This window comes from Lotus japonicus, chromosome 1 (assembly GCF_012489685.1).
Source record: "Lotus japonicus ecotype B-129 chromosome 1, LjGifu_v1.2".
In the NCBI taxonomy this organism is placed as follows: Eukaryota; Viridiplantae; Streptophyta; class Magnoliopsida; order Fabales; family Fabaceae; genus Lotus; species Lotus japonicus.
Window position 1 is genome coordinate 89,596,371 of NC_080041.1, and position 13,909 is coordinate 89,610,279.

A 13,909-nucleotide genomic window follows, 5' to 3' on the forward strand; every position below is an offset into this window, starting at 1 on the left:
GTTAAAATGTTAAAATAAAATGTTCCTCCCCATTTAAATTGAAACATGTAATTTAATTCTAGATAATCATAGACTGTGTGTATGTTAACCCTTACTTAAAAGTTTGTCAACTATAAATCTTAACATCCTCATTTTTACTTGTACATTGTTCGTCCCCGTGAATTTTTTTAACATATAACGTGAGGTATACGAAAGTATAGTATGCAAGAATTGAATATGTGAGTTGATATAAATAAATGTTCTAACAATTAAAAAAAGTTGTCACACAAATAGTTTGATAGACCATTAATCCAAAATATAATGAGAATGTAGAAAAAAACTCTGATTACAAATAAATTAACCGAGCTATTATTTTGTAGAGATTAAATTGCAAATGAAACATTTGTTCCAATAATTTGAAATCAATTGATTAATTGAAATAAAACCTCCATAGGGCTTGTAATCCTTCATATAAATTAACTGGGTCTTCGCTCCTTGTAGTCAAGATCCTAATGGACTCCCCATGGCTTCCTTTCTTCTCCATGGATCTCTATGAAGGATTTCAGCTTCAGTTTGTGCCAATTTTTCATTGATCACTTCACCAACATACGTGAATGATGCCACCGCCAGCCCCACTAACTGCTGCTCAAAAGTCAAAATCAATAACAAAAACTCAGATCATAAGTACCATAACATTTCATATACTTATAATTAAAAAATCTCTCATTAGATTAAAGCTTAAAATGTAAGATCAAGTTTTGATCTAGTAGTACAACTCTATGTTTTGATGATTACAAGTTAACCTTTTGATATGAACAATTGTGGTACTCTAACGTGTTTTTCTGAGTGTGCTATTTACAGGCTCTGACCTCAACTCAATCTCACACAAATCAGAAGCACTGTGTATAAAGGGTAACCCAAGCAACGCTTTCGCATTCACCATGTTCAGTATGAACAGTGGAAAAGCTTCAGAAGTTCTGAAGCTATACAAACTCTGATGTGGACTCAGTCGCTAGAAGCTCTGAAGATCCAGAAGTTCTGATAACCAAGAAACACTGAAGGTTCAGATGTTCTGATGGTGTAGAAGACTCTGAAGATCCAGAAGCTGAATAGTGGAAACTCTGAAGTCCATAAGCAAGAAACTCTGAAGGCCATGTTCTTCCCTCTGAGTTCAGAATCAGAAGATACAATGGTCAGAGGATCTGTGCTTTCCCTCTGACTCTGATCAACCGGCTTCACAAGTTCCAATATGAAGTATTCCCCTGATCAGAAGTCTCCTAGGTTAAAAGGTCAAGTCGCTATCCAAGTACAAAAGCAAGTGTACCTTCCTGACGACCTACCTAACGTTCTCAGCCACAGCAGAAGCTGGATTTTCCAGAACTGCCCTCCAACGGTAGCATTTCCCATGCAACGCTCAACCCTAATCCTTGGAGTATATATAGAGGCTGAAGATTGAAAGAAGCGGCTAGAAAGAAACACATATACGCGCAAGACATATTCAAAATATTCTAAGCTTTCTTTCATCTGAAATTCATTGTGTTTACTATTAGCTTTTTAGAAGCAAATCTCTTGTAAACAATTCTTTGATAAACAGTTTGTTTAGTTCCTTTAGGAGATCAAGGTTGATCGGATCCTAGAGAAGACTAAGAGAGTGAATCTTAGTGTGAGCTAAGTCAGTGTAATTGTTAGTCACTTGTAGGTTTCAAGTGCAGTTGTAACTCTTACCTGATTAGTGGATTGCCTTCATTCTAAGAAGGAAGAAATCACCTTAACGGGTGGACTGGAGTAGCTTGAGTGATTTATCAAGTGAACCAGGATAAAATCCTTGTGTGCTTTTCTATCTCTTATCTTTAGCACTTAAGTTCTCGAAAGATTTGTCAAAATCTTTAAGGTGGAAGTTTTGTTCTGAAAACGTTATTCAAACCCCCCCCTTTCTACCGTTTTTCATACCTTCATAAAATACATAGCAGATTAAAAGTCCATCACTATCAACAATATGAAACAACATTAAACATTTGATACCAATTCATTTCCAACTAATCAAATATTAAGATCTGTCAAAGTGCTATTAAAGAAACCAAAGTAAGAGATCAAACCATAATTTTGTAACCCTTTTGAGATTCTTATTCAAATATGCCCTTAGTTGTGATATGAACTATTTCCTAGATGAGCCTCACAAAAATAGATCAAATTACATGCCCTTGAATTTATTCTTCTTCTACCACTGAAAGTTAGTACAGTAATATGTTCCAACATTTTATTTAATAGGCTGGGTATGAAAGCTATAAAAAAAAATAGATGAAGGAAAAGTCAAGCCTAATAAAAGTATAGCCAAAACTTCCACTGCAGATTACTTTGCCATCTAGCAGCCTCATCATGACCTCATGATATATGCAGCTGTTTGAGCTAGTAAACTGAACATGGACTTCTAGCAAATTGATTTTTCTGAATTACAGTAAGTTTCGTGACAATCCCTCTCATGATCAATTATTCCTTAACTTAACTTGATATTAAGAATTAAGTCTAAATACCCATCAAAAAAAAAGAATTAAGTCTAAATACTATTCTTGTACATCATTTCCACACATTGTTCTAGTAAAAGAAACCTATTTAAAATGTATATATGTTTGTTTTCAAATAATAAATGGATCTTTCTTCACAAATTGTGGGTAGTAATGAATGAATGAATTGAGAGCATTGTTGGGTCCAGGTGGGCCAGCATCCTGCCTGCAGGTAGCATTCGAAACGGGGCGCTGTCTGCTATGCTATAAGAAATAACGTTGCGCCCTCACTAACACCAATTGGTTTTGGCGTAGTGGTAAGCGCGTGATCCTACAAGTGGTATCAGAGCCAGGTCCCGTGTTCGAATCCCACGGAAGGCATGCTGTGCAGCTAGTTTGGCTGGCAGGTGCTGGGGGGGGGGGATTGTTGGGTCCAGGTGGGCCAGCATCCTGCCTGCAGGTAGCATTCGAAACGGGGCGCTGTCTGCTACGCTATAAGAAATAACGTTGCGCCCTCACTAACACCAATTGGTTTTGGCGTAGTGGTAAGCGCGTGATCCTACAAGCATAATGAAAGCCACAACCATAAATAAGGTTTCTTAGTACAGCTTCCAACAACTCAGTTTTAGAATTTCATTGCAGAGGATCTTCTATCCCTCCACCAAAATCACAATAGGCATAAAATCACCCATTTTCCTACTTTCATTTTCGAGTGAGCCTAATCCTATTCTTGTCATCTTAGAATTGTAATCAATGATAGGTTTTGTGTCATTATATTGCCATGGTTGTTACCTATATGAAACTATTAGTCTATCCATCTTTGAAAAGGAGTTCACTACATCCAACATAGTAAGGTTCCACAAAGTTAGAATCCAAACCAAAACAGCAACTATTAGAGTCTTTGTGGTTAGGATTGTTAGTCCAAAGTTGCCTCTAAAAGCCATTAAAAAACTCCCTACTGCATGGATGAATCTCCAGATATTTAACGACTAGAACTATAACTCCACAAACATTACAACTATAATAGAAGGCATATTAAAAGGGAAATAAATGTGTTTCTAACAAATTGAAAGTGAAAGTTGAGGAGCTTACTTACAAATCGAAGCTCTTGTGGAGATTTCAGTCGCTAACATCAGGGAGTGAAAGCATTGACTCTGTATATATGGGCACTGATGCATCTAGTAAACCACAATGGTTCGGATACTCTAGTTGTTCTTCTTGTTCTACTCCTTCATCACTATACTTTTTCACTTTTGTTCCAGAATGTAAAACAATATCACCACCTTTTGTAGAGCATATTGGGAAGTGAAAGCTCCCCGTAGATAGAACAGTCTTGGTCCAAGATGTCTGTACTTTGTATTTCTTCATAACCCATATTTCACATGTACCATCTCTCTGCAAAATTGATAGACTTAAAAATCTTCCATGCACCCACAAAGTAAAACGAGGGAAAAGAAGACCATGAGGCATGGGTATCTCTAAGAGTCTCTTTTCCATTAAATCAAAGGCAATAATAAACATGTTCGTAACACCATCGACCCAGTTACTAACCGCCCAGTGAATAGCCTCGTTAAAGAGCAATCCATGACAAGGGTCAATAGTGGTCAAGGGAGGCAAATCAACACCCTCGGTATATTTCCACATATTAGCTCTCAATGAGAAAAACTGCACATCTGGTAAATGAGTAGGTTGGTTACCGTCCGCCACGGGCACTCGAACCACCAAGTAGTCATCTGTCGAGGAATCGTAACCAAATCCAAATAGATGATTAAAAACATTGGTGTCAACAACAGGAGATGGTGGTATTGGTTTGTGGACATGTGTGGATGGATTCCACAGGTAGAGACTATCATTCCACGGGTGCTGATGACTAATATTAATAATCCAGGTGATTAGCAGAAAGCCTCTACACGAACCTTCAATCGAAATACGGTTACGGTGTTTAGACGACGATAAATCATGATAATTAGACAAAAAGTGACAATTGATTGGTTGAGAAACACGATGAGATTGAAGCGGTCCCTCTAAGTCAATGGTTCGAATGGCATGAGAGTCAGCGAAAAGGAGTGAAGGAGCAGCACGTTGAAAATGTAATGAAGCAAAGAGGGGATCGGATATGAGAGATCTCCATAACTTGCTCACAACCTTGAATCGTACAATAGACTTCACCGGCAACCTCAAAAGGATTTCAATTATCAAATCTCGATCCATGTCAATATGCAGTGTTTGAATCTGAATCTGAATTGAATTGAATTCACAAACTGAGATTGATAGATAGATACAGTAGCAATAGCAATTGTTGTTTGGGTTTAGGGGGGAGTTGGGTTTGGGGCCCCCCCTATGGGGCTCCGCGCCCCACCTAAAGTGGGGAAATTACGGAAAAACCCCCTTTAAAAGAATACGGAATATTAAATTTCGTATTCAATACGGAATATAAAGTTCCGTATTATATTACTATGTAATCGATAGGGGTTTTTTCAAAACCCATTTCAGCGCTCCAAACCATTCCCAACCCTTGCTCTGCAATCTTCGAGACCGACGCTCTCCTTGCTTCAATCATCATCTGGACAGGGTACCATCGTCTCCATCATCAACCCCATTCTCCCCATTCATTGCATTGAACCTAGAGGTAAGTAAGTTTGGATTTCAACTTGAATTCACCATTTAACTTGAAATTATGGAATCTTTCAACCCTAGGATAGTCGATTTATGCTTAAGTAGATGTTAGGTTGGCTGAAATTGTATAAATTGGTCTTTGGGGCGAGTTCCAATCATGCAATGTCGTTAATGGAGTTCTGGTTCGATACGGAACATAATATTCCGTATTCAATATGAAACTTAATGTTCCGTATTGGATATGAAACTTAATGTTCCGTATTGGATATGAAACTTAATGTTCCGTATTTGGTGTCTGTTTAGAGTTATAAACTTAATTTATAAAATGTTTTTATAAAACTTAATATAATTAGCTTAGTTTATTTATAAAACCTAATCTAATTAGCTTAGTTAATTTATAAAATGTTTTTAATTTAGTTATAAACATCGTGAATTATTTAGTGATTTTATTTAGAGATTTAATTGAGAAATTTAGTAATTGAGCGAGTATAATTTATTCAGTGAATTTATTTAGAAAATGTTTGCTCTGAATATATAGTGAGAATGAAGAACAGAAAGAGGTCTCGAGCTAGTGAGGATGCGGGGCCTACAGAGGATAGACACCGGCGATTACATGCTTCTAGCCGGCGCGGCGATCATGCTGCGACCTCTCACGCGGTTGAGGCTTCAGCTCCAGCTCCAGTTGATTCTATGCAGTCGCCCATGGTAGAGGCTTCAGCTCCAGCTCCAGTTGAGCCTACTGATCCAGTTCCTACTCCGCCGTCTCCCATGGTTGAGGTACCTCGCCATGAGTCACCAGGCGAGGAGTCATCAGGCGAGTCGTCATCCGGCGATGAGTCATCCGGCGATGAGTCATCCGACGAGGAGTCATCCGGCGAGGAGGGGTCATATGACGAGGATAGTATTCCTCCTCCTGATGTTGATGCTGATGTCGTGCCAGAGGCACAGGGTGGCGAGGAGGACCTGATCCAGAGGTTGCCGCCGTTTCCGGGGGGGCCTGTTGATCTGTCGCTTCTCACGCATTATGCTGATCACAAGGCTCCCTGGACGTGGCATGCACTCCTACGCACAGACGAGCGGTATGTGGACCGTCGACACTTGAGGGTGGCCACAGCTGGGGGGAAGGTTTGGAACCTTGCTTGTGATGGTGATTCAGACAGTCACAGGAGGGTTCGAGAGTTGATTGAGCAGACGGGTCTTCATCAGCTACCCTGGTGCAGCTACTCGGAGACAGATGCAGGCCTCATTTTGGCCCTTGTGGAGCGATGGCATGAGGAGACTAGTAGCTTCCACATGCCGTTTGGGGAGATGACCATCACCCAGGACGACGTGTCGGCTCTTCTCCATCTCCCAATGGGGTCGAGGTTCTATACGCCTGGGAGGGGGGAGAGGGACGAGTGTGCAGCGCTATGTGCTGAGTTGATGGGAGGATCTGTTGCTCGTTATCATGCTGAGTTTGATAAGAACAGGAGCCAGACTATTCGCTTTGGGGTCTTGCAGACCCTGTATGATGCTGCGTTGGAGGGTATGTCTTAATTATTACTTGATTAAATAGTATCTATTATTATTGTATTGTTATTAACTGTTAACTCAATTCATTTCATTGTAGAGCACCGATATGAGGACGCTGCACGGATTTGGCTGGTGAACCAGCTAGGCGCGACGCTCTTTGCTAGCAAGAGCGGTGGATACCACACGACCGTCTACTGGATAGGTATGTTGCAGGATCTCGGTCGAGTGTCCGAGTACGCGTGGGGCGCGATTGCGCTCGCTACGTTGTACAACCAGCTTGATCGAGCGTCCAGGAGGGGGACGGCCCAGATGGGAGGTTTCAGCTCACTCTTGCTAGGATGGGCCTACGAGTACCTTTCTGATCGCGTCATTATCCGGAGGGCGGATCCGGAGTACTCGCAGGACCAGCCTAGGGCGCGGCGGTGGGTTATGTCCCGGGTCGGGCATGCAGGCCTCGATGAGAGGCGAGTCATGCTCGATGAGCTGACGGTGGATGACATTATATGGACCCCATTTGAGGACAATCGGGCTCATCGACCACGGGATCAGAGGGCCATGTATTCTGGCTACATCCGGACGCCATTTGGCCGTGTTGTTCGACGACATCTACCAGAGAGGGTTCTGCGCCAGTTTGGCTACATCCAGGATGTCCCTCGACACCCCTCCGAGATCCAGACGACTGGGTCCCTTGCTGAGACCGCAGATGCTGCCTATGCTGATTTTGTGCCGCACCTGCGCCCTCAGGGGATCCCTGCTACTCATTCGGGAGAGGCTGTGGAGGAGTACATTGTAAGATCAAGTTTTGATCTAGTAGTACAACTCTATGTTTTGATGATTACAAGTTAACCTTTTGATATGAACAATTGTGGTACTCTAACGTGTTTTTCTGAGTGTGCTATTCACAGGCTCTGACCCTGACTCAATTTCACACAAATCAGAAGCACTGTGTATAAAGGGTAACCCAAGCAACGCTTTCGCATTCACCATGTTCAGTATGAACAGTGGAAAAGCTTCAGAAGATCTGAAGCTATACAAACTCTGATGAGGACTCAGTCGCTAGAAGCTCTGATGATCCAGAAGTTCTGACAACCAAGAAACACTGAAGGTTCAGATGTTCTGATGGTGTAGAAGACTCTGAAGATCCAGAAGCTGAATAGTGGAAACTCTGAAGTCCAGAAGCAAGAAACTCTGAAGGCCATGTTCTTCCCTCTGAGTTCAGAATCAGAAGATACAATGGTCAGAGGATCTGTGCTATCCCTCTGACTCTGATCAACCGGCTTCACAAGTTCCAATACGAAGCATTCCTCTGATCAGAAGTCTCCTAGGTTAAAAGGTCAAGTCGCTATCCAAGTACAAAAGCAAGTGTACCTTCCTGACGACCTACCTAACGTTCTCAGCCACAGCAGAAGCTGGATTTTCCAGAACTGCCCTCCAACGGTAGCATTTCCCATGCAACGCTCAACCCTAATCCTTGGAGTATATATAGAGGCTGAAGATTGAAAGAAGCGGCAAGAATAAGAAGAAGAAGAAAATATATACAAGAAGCAATACACACACGCAAGATATATTCTAAGCTTTCTTTCATCTTGTAATTTATTTTAGTTTACACTCAGCTTATTCAGAAGCAAACCCTTGTAAACACCAACCTCAAACAGTTGTTTGATTTTCCTTTAGGAGATCAAGGTTGATCGGATCCTAGAGAAGACTAAGAGAGTGAATCTTAGTGTGAGCTAAGTCAGTGTAATTGTTAGTCACTTGTAGGTTTCAAGTGCAGTTGTAACTCTTACCTGATTAGTGGATTGCCTTCATTCTAAGAAGGAAGAAATCACCTTAACGGGTGGACTGGAGTAGCTTGAGTGATTTATCAAGTGAACCAGGATAAAATCCTTGTGTGCTTTTCTATCTCTATCTTTTGCACTTAGTTCTCGAAAAGATTTGTTAAAATCTTTAAGGTGGTAGTTTTGTACTGAAAACGTTATTCAAACCCCCCTTTCTACCGTTTTTCATACCTTCAATTGGTATCAGAGCGCAAGTTCTGATTACCACACCTAACAGTGTTCAGTGATCCGGGCCGGTGTGAAAAACAATGGCTGCCACCACCAGTGAAACTCAAAGAGATGGTTACAACGCAAAGCCTCCTATGTTCGATGGTCAAAGGTTCGAATATTGGAAAGATAGACTGGAAAGTTTCTTTCTGGGTTTCGATGCAGATCTCTGGGATATTATTGTGGATGGCTATGAGCGTCCAGTTGATGCAGATGGCAAAAAGATCCCAAGGTCAGAGATGTCTGCAGATCAAAAGAAGCTGTACTCACAACATCATAAAGCAAGAGCAATTCTTCTAAGTGCTATCTCCTATGAGGAGTACCAGAAGATTACAGATCGTGAGTTTGCTAAAGGCATTTTTGATTCTCTGAAGATGTCTCATGAAGGAAACAAGAAAGTCAAAGAATCAAAGGCATTGTCTTTGATCCAAAAGTATGAATCCTTCATCATGGAGCCAAATGAGTCCATTGAAGAAATGTTCTCCAGATTTCAACTGCTTGTAGCTGGCATACGTCCTCTCAACAAGAGCTACACAACAAAAGATCACGTCATAAGGGTCATCAGGTGTCTTCCTGAAAGTTGGATGCCTTTGGTGACTTCAATAGAGCTCACGAGAGATGTTGAGAATATGAGTTTAGAAGAACTCATCAGCATTTTGAAATGCCATGAGCTGAAGCGCTCAGAGATGCAAGATCTGAGGAAAAAGTCCATAGCCTTGAAATCCAAATCTGAAAAGGCTAAGGTTGAGAAGTCAAAGGCTCTTCAAGCTGAAGAAGAAGAATCTGAAGAAGCATCAGAAGATTCTGATGAAGATGAGCTGACTCTGATCTCCAAGAGACTCAACCGCATCTGGAAGCACAGGCAGAGCAAGTTCAAAGGCTCTGGAAAGGCAAGAGGAAAGTCTGAATCCTCAAGTCAGAAGAAGTCATCAATCAAGGAAGTCACTTGCTTTGAGTGCAAAGAATCAGGGCACTACAAAAGTGACTGTCCAAAATTGAAGAAGGACAAGAAGCCAAAGAAGCACTTCAAGACCAAGAAGAGTCTGATGGTGACATTCGATGAATCAGAGTCAGAGGATGTTGACTCTGATGGTGAAGTCCAAGGACTCATGGCTATTGTCAAAGACAAAGAAACAGAGTCAAAGGAAGCTGTTGACTCTGACTCAGAATCAGAAGGAGATCCAGACTCTGACGATGAAAATGAGGTATTTGCTTCCTTCTCTACCTCTGAACTGAAACATGCTTTGTCTGATATCATGGATAAGTATAACTCCTTGTTGTCTAAGCATAAGAAGCTGAAAAAGAACTTATCTGCTGTTTCTAAAACTCCTTCTGAACATGAGAAAATCATATCTGATTTGAAAAATGATAACCATGCTTTAGTTAATTCTAACTCAGTGCTTAAGAATCAAATTGCAAAGTTAGAAGAAGTTATTGCCTGCGATGCCTCTGATAGTAAGCATGAATCTAAGTATGAAAAATCTTTTCAAAGATTCCTGGCTAAAAGCGTAGATAGAAGCTTAATGGCTTCAATGATCTATGGTGTAAGCAGAAATGGAATGCATGGCATTGGCTATTCTAAACCAATTAGAAATGAGCCTTCTGTGTCTAAAGCTAAATCCTTGTATGAATGCTTTGTTCCCTCTGGTACCATATTGCCTGATCCTGTACCTGCTGAAGTTGCTAAAAACCCTCTTAAAAAGGGATCTTTCTCTATGACTAAATATCATGCAAATATTCCTTTAAAATATCATGTTGAGACACCCAAGGTGATCAGAACCTTTGGGGTAACTAACAAAAGAGGACCCAGAAAGTGGGTACCTAAGGACAAGATTATCTATGTTGCAGATATCCTTGATAGCTCCACTGAAACACCAATCATGGTATCTGGACAGTGGATGCTCGCGTCACATGACGGGAGAAAAGCGTATGTTCCGAGAGCTGAAACTTAAGCCTGGAGGCGAAGTTGGCTTTGGAGGAAATGAAAAGGGTAAAATTATTGGTACTGGTACTATTTGTGTAGATAGTAGTCCATGCATTGATAATGTTTTATTGGTAGACGGCTTAACACATAACTTATTGTCTATAAGTCAATTAGCTGACAAGGGTTATGATGTTATATTCAATCAAAAGTCCTGCCGGGCTGTAAGTCAGATCGATGGCTCTGTTCTGTTTAACAGCAAGAGGAAGAACAACATTTATAAGATCAGATTATCTGAGTTGGAGGCTCAGAATGTGAAGTGCCTTCTGTCTGTTAATGAAGAGCAGTGGGTATGGCATAGACGGTTAGGGCATGCCAGTATGAGAAAGATTTCTCAGCTGAGCAAGCTAAACCTTGTCAGGGGCTTACCCAATCTGAAGTTCGCTTCAGACGCTCTTTGTGAAGCATGTCAGAAAGGCAAATTCACAAAAGTCCCTTTCAAGGCAAAGAATGTTGTCTCAACCTCAAGGCCGTTAGAACTTCTGCATATCGACCTGTTTGGACCAGTGAAAACTGAGTCTATAGGTGGCAAAAGATATGGGATGGTTATCGTTGATGACTATAGCCGCTGGACATGGGTAAAGTTTCTAACCCGCAAGGATGAGTCTCATGCTGTGTTCTCTACCTTCATTGCTCAAGTGCAAAACGAGAAGGCTTGTAGAATTGTGCGTGTCAGAAGTGACCATGGTGGAGAGTTTGAGAATGACAAGTTTGAGAGTCTGTTTGATTCCTATGGAATTACACATGATTTCTCTTGTCCCAGAACTCCTCAACAAAATGGTGTTGTTGAGAGGAAGAACAGAACTCTTCAGGAGATGGCTAGAACCATGCTCCAAGAAACTGGCATGGCTAAGCACTTTTGGGCAGAGGCAGTAAATACAACATGTTACATTCAGAACAGAATCTCTGTGAGACCAATTCTGAATAAGACTCCTTATGAATTGTGGAAGAACATAAAACCCAACATTTCTTATTTTCATCCTTTTGGCTGTGTTTGTTATGTTCTCAATACTAAGGATAGATTGCATAAATTTGATGCTAAATCTTCTAAGTGTCTATTACTTGGTTATTCTGATAGATCTAAAGGTTTTAGATTTTATAATACTGATGCTAAGACTATTGAAGAATCTATTCATGTTAGATTTGATGATAAGCTTGACTCTGACCAGTCAAAGCTAGTTGAAAAGTTTGCAGATTTAAGCATTAATGTTTCTGACAAAGGCAAAGCTCCAGAGGAAGTTGAGCCAGAGGAAGATGAACCAGAGGAAGAAGCTGGTCCCTCTAACTCACAAACTCTGAAGAAGAGCAGAATCACTGCAGCTCATCCTAAGGAATTGATTCTGGGCAACAAAGATGAACCAGTCAGAACCAGATCCGCCTTCAGACCCTCTGAAGAGACCTTGCTGAGTCTGAAAGGATTGGTGTCCTTAATTGAACCCAAGTCCATAGATGAAGCTCTTCAAGACAAGGATTGGATTCTGGCCATGGAAGAAGAATTGAATCAATTCTCCAAGAACGATGTTTGGAGCTTAGTGAAGAAGCCTGAGAATGTCCATGTTATTGGAACGAAATGGGTATTCAGAAACAAGCTAAATGAGAAAGGAGATGTAGTCAGAAACAAGGCAAGGCTAGTTGCTCAAGGCTACAGCCAGCAGGAAGGAATAGACTACACTGAAACATTTGCTCCAGTAGCAAGACTGGAGGCAATCAGACTATTGATTTCTTTCTCAGTAAATCACAACATAGTTCTACATCAGATGGACGTAAAGAGTGCCTTCCTAAATGGTTATATCTCAGAGGAAGTCTATGTTCATCAACCCCCAGGTTTTGAAGATGAAAAGAAACCAGACCATGTGTTCAAATTGAAGAAATCACTCTACGGTCTGAAGCAAGCTCCCAGAGCATGGTATGAGAGACTTAGCTCATTCCTTCTGGAGAATGAGTTTGTAAGGGGTAAAGTAGATACAACTCTCTTTTGCAAGACTTATAAAGATGATATCTTAATTGTGCAAATTTATGTTGATGATATTATATTTGGTTATGCTAATCAATCTCTATGCAAAGAATTTTCTGAGATGATGCAGGCTGAATTTGAGATGAGTATGATGGGAGAATTAAAGTACTTTCTGGGAATACAAGTTGATCAAACACCAGAAGGAACGTATATCCATCAGAGCAAGTACACTAAAGAACTTCTGAAGAAGTTCAATATGCTGGAATCTACAGTGGCCAAGACTCCAATGCATCCAACATGCATTCTGGAAAAAGAAGATATAAGTGGTAAAGTATGTCAGAAGCTCTATCGTGGCATGATAGGTTCACTTCTGTACTTAACTGCATCTAGGCCAGACATATTATTTAGTGTTCATTTATGTGCTCGTTTCCAATCAGATCCAAGGGAAACCCACTTAACTGCTGTTAAGAGGATCCTAAGGTATCTGAAAGGCACCACTAACCTTGGCTTGATGTATAAGAAAACATCAGAGTATAAGCTTTCAGGTTATTGTGATGCTGATTATGCTGGAGATAGAACAGAGAGAAAAAGTACTTCTGGAAATTGTCAATTTCTGGGAAGCAATCTAGTCTCATGGGCAAGCAAGAGGCAATCAACCATTGCACTATCAACTGCAGAGGCAGAATATATCTCAGCAGCAATATGCAGCACTCAGATGCTCTGGATGAAACATCAGCTGGAGGATTATCAGATCCTTGAGAGCAATATCCCAATCTATTGTGATAACACTGCTGCAATTTCGTTGAGCAAGAATCCTATCTTGCATTCAAGGGCAAAGCACATTGAGGTAAAGTATCACTTCATTAGAGATTATGTGCAGAAGGGCGTACTTCTTCTGAAGTTTGTTGATACTGACCATCAATGGGCAGATATCTTTACAAAGCCCTTAGCTGAAGATAGATTTAATTTTATTCTGAAAAATCTAAACATGGACTTTTGTCCAGAGTGAAGATAGATCAGAACCTCTGACTATGATACTTCTTGATCAGAAGATGTCTAGTCCAGAAGGTAACTCAATCAGAGTGTGTGTGCCCACTGGTACTGACTCTGAAGCTGAGACAACAACACGTGCGTCAGAATTTCTGATGCATAGTTCCTTGTGCCCGTGTGACAGTCTGTTGTGATTGCGTGTAGATATGCTTATCTCCTGTGTGTGATTGTGTATTTTACTGTTACTGTCTATCTTTAATTTTCAACCGTTGATCTTAAAGTGCTTTTTGAATCAACAACGGTTATTTGATAAAACCCACTATACACACAC

General features: G+C 40.9%; 2 protein-coding genes across 3 annotated transcripts in view; one reads left to right on the plus strand and one right to left on the minus strand.

The window, feature by feature from the left end:
• Positions 1-602: 602 nt before the first annotated feature.
• On the minus strand, positions 603-4,723 carry LOC130727613 (F-box/kelch-repeat protein At3g23880-like). Of its 2 annotated transcripts, none has more exons than XM_057578800.1 (2): positions 3,577-4,723; positions 603-621 (listed from the first exon to the last, which is right to left on the minus strand). In XM_057578800.1, the coding sequence occupies exon 1, from the start codon at positions 4,689-4,691 to the stop codon at positions 3,600-3,602; it is 1,092 nt and encodes a 363-aa protein (XP_057434783.1). In that variant the 5' UTR covers positions 4,692-4,723; the 3' UTR covers positions 603-621; positions 3,577-3,599. The 2 variants fall into 2 exon arrangements, with proteins under 2 accessions (XP_057434783.1, XP_057434782.1); XM_057578799.1 differs by having other exon boundaries at positions 605-624.
• Positions 4,724-4,957: 234 nt separating this feature from the next.
• LOC130711097 (protein MAIN-LIKE 1-like) overlaps positions 4,958-13,909 on the plus strand; it is a 16,629-nt gene continuing 7,677 nt past the window's right edge. Inside the window, exons 1-3 of the mRNA XM_057560560.1 lie at positions 4,958-5,109; positions 5,635-6,621; positions 6,706-7,390. Of these exons, the coding sequence (XP_057416543.1) occupies positions 5,640-6,621; positions 6,706-7,390 (1,667 nt within the window). The 5' untranslated portion in view covers positions 4,958-5,109; positions 5,635-5,639. The remainder of the gene's footprint in view (positions 5,110-5,634; positions 6,622-6,705; positions 7,391-13,909) is intronic.

Coding starts and splice junctions, on each gene's coding strand:
- LOC130727613 (XM_057578800.1), bottom strand. CDS start 4,691: ATGGATCGAGATTTGATAATTGAAATCCTTTTGAGGTTGCCGGTGAAG.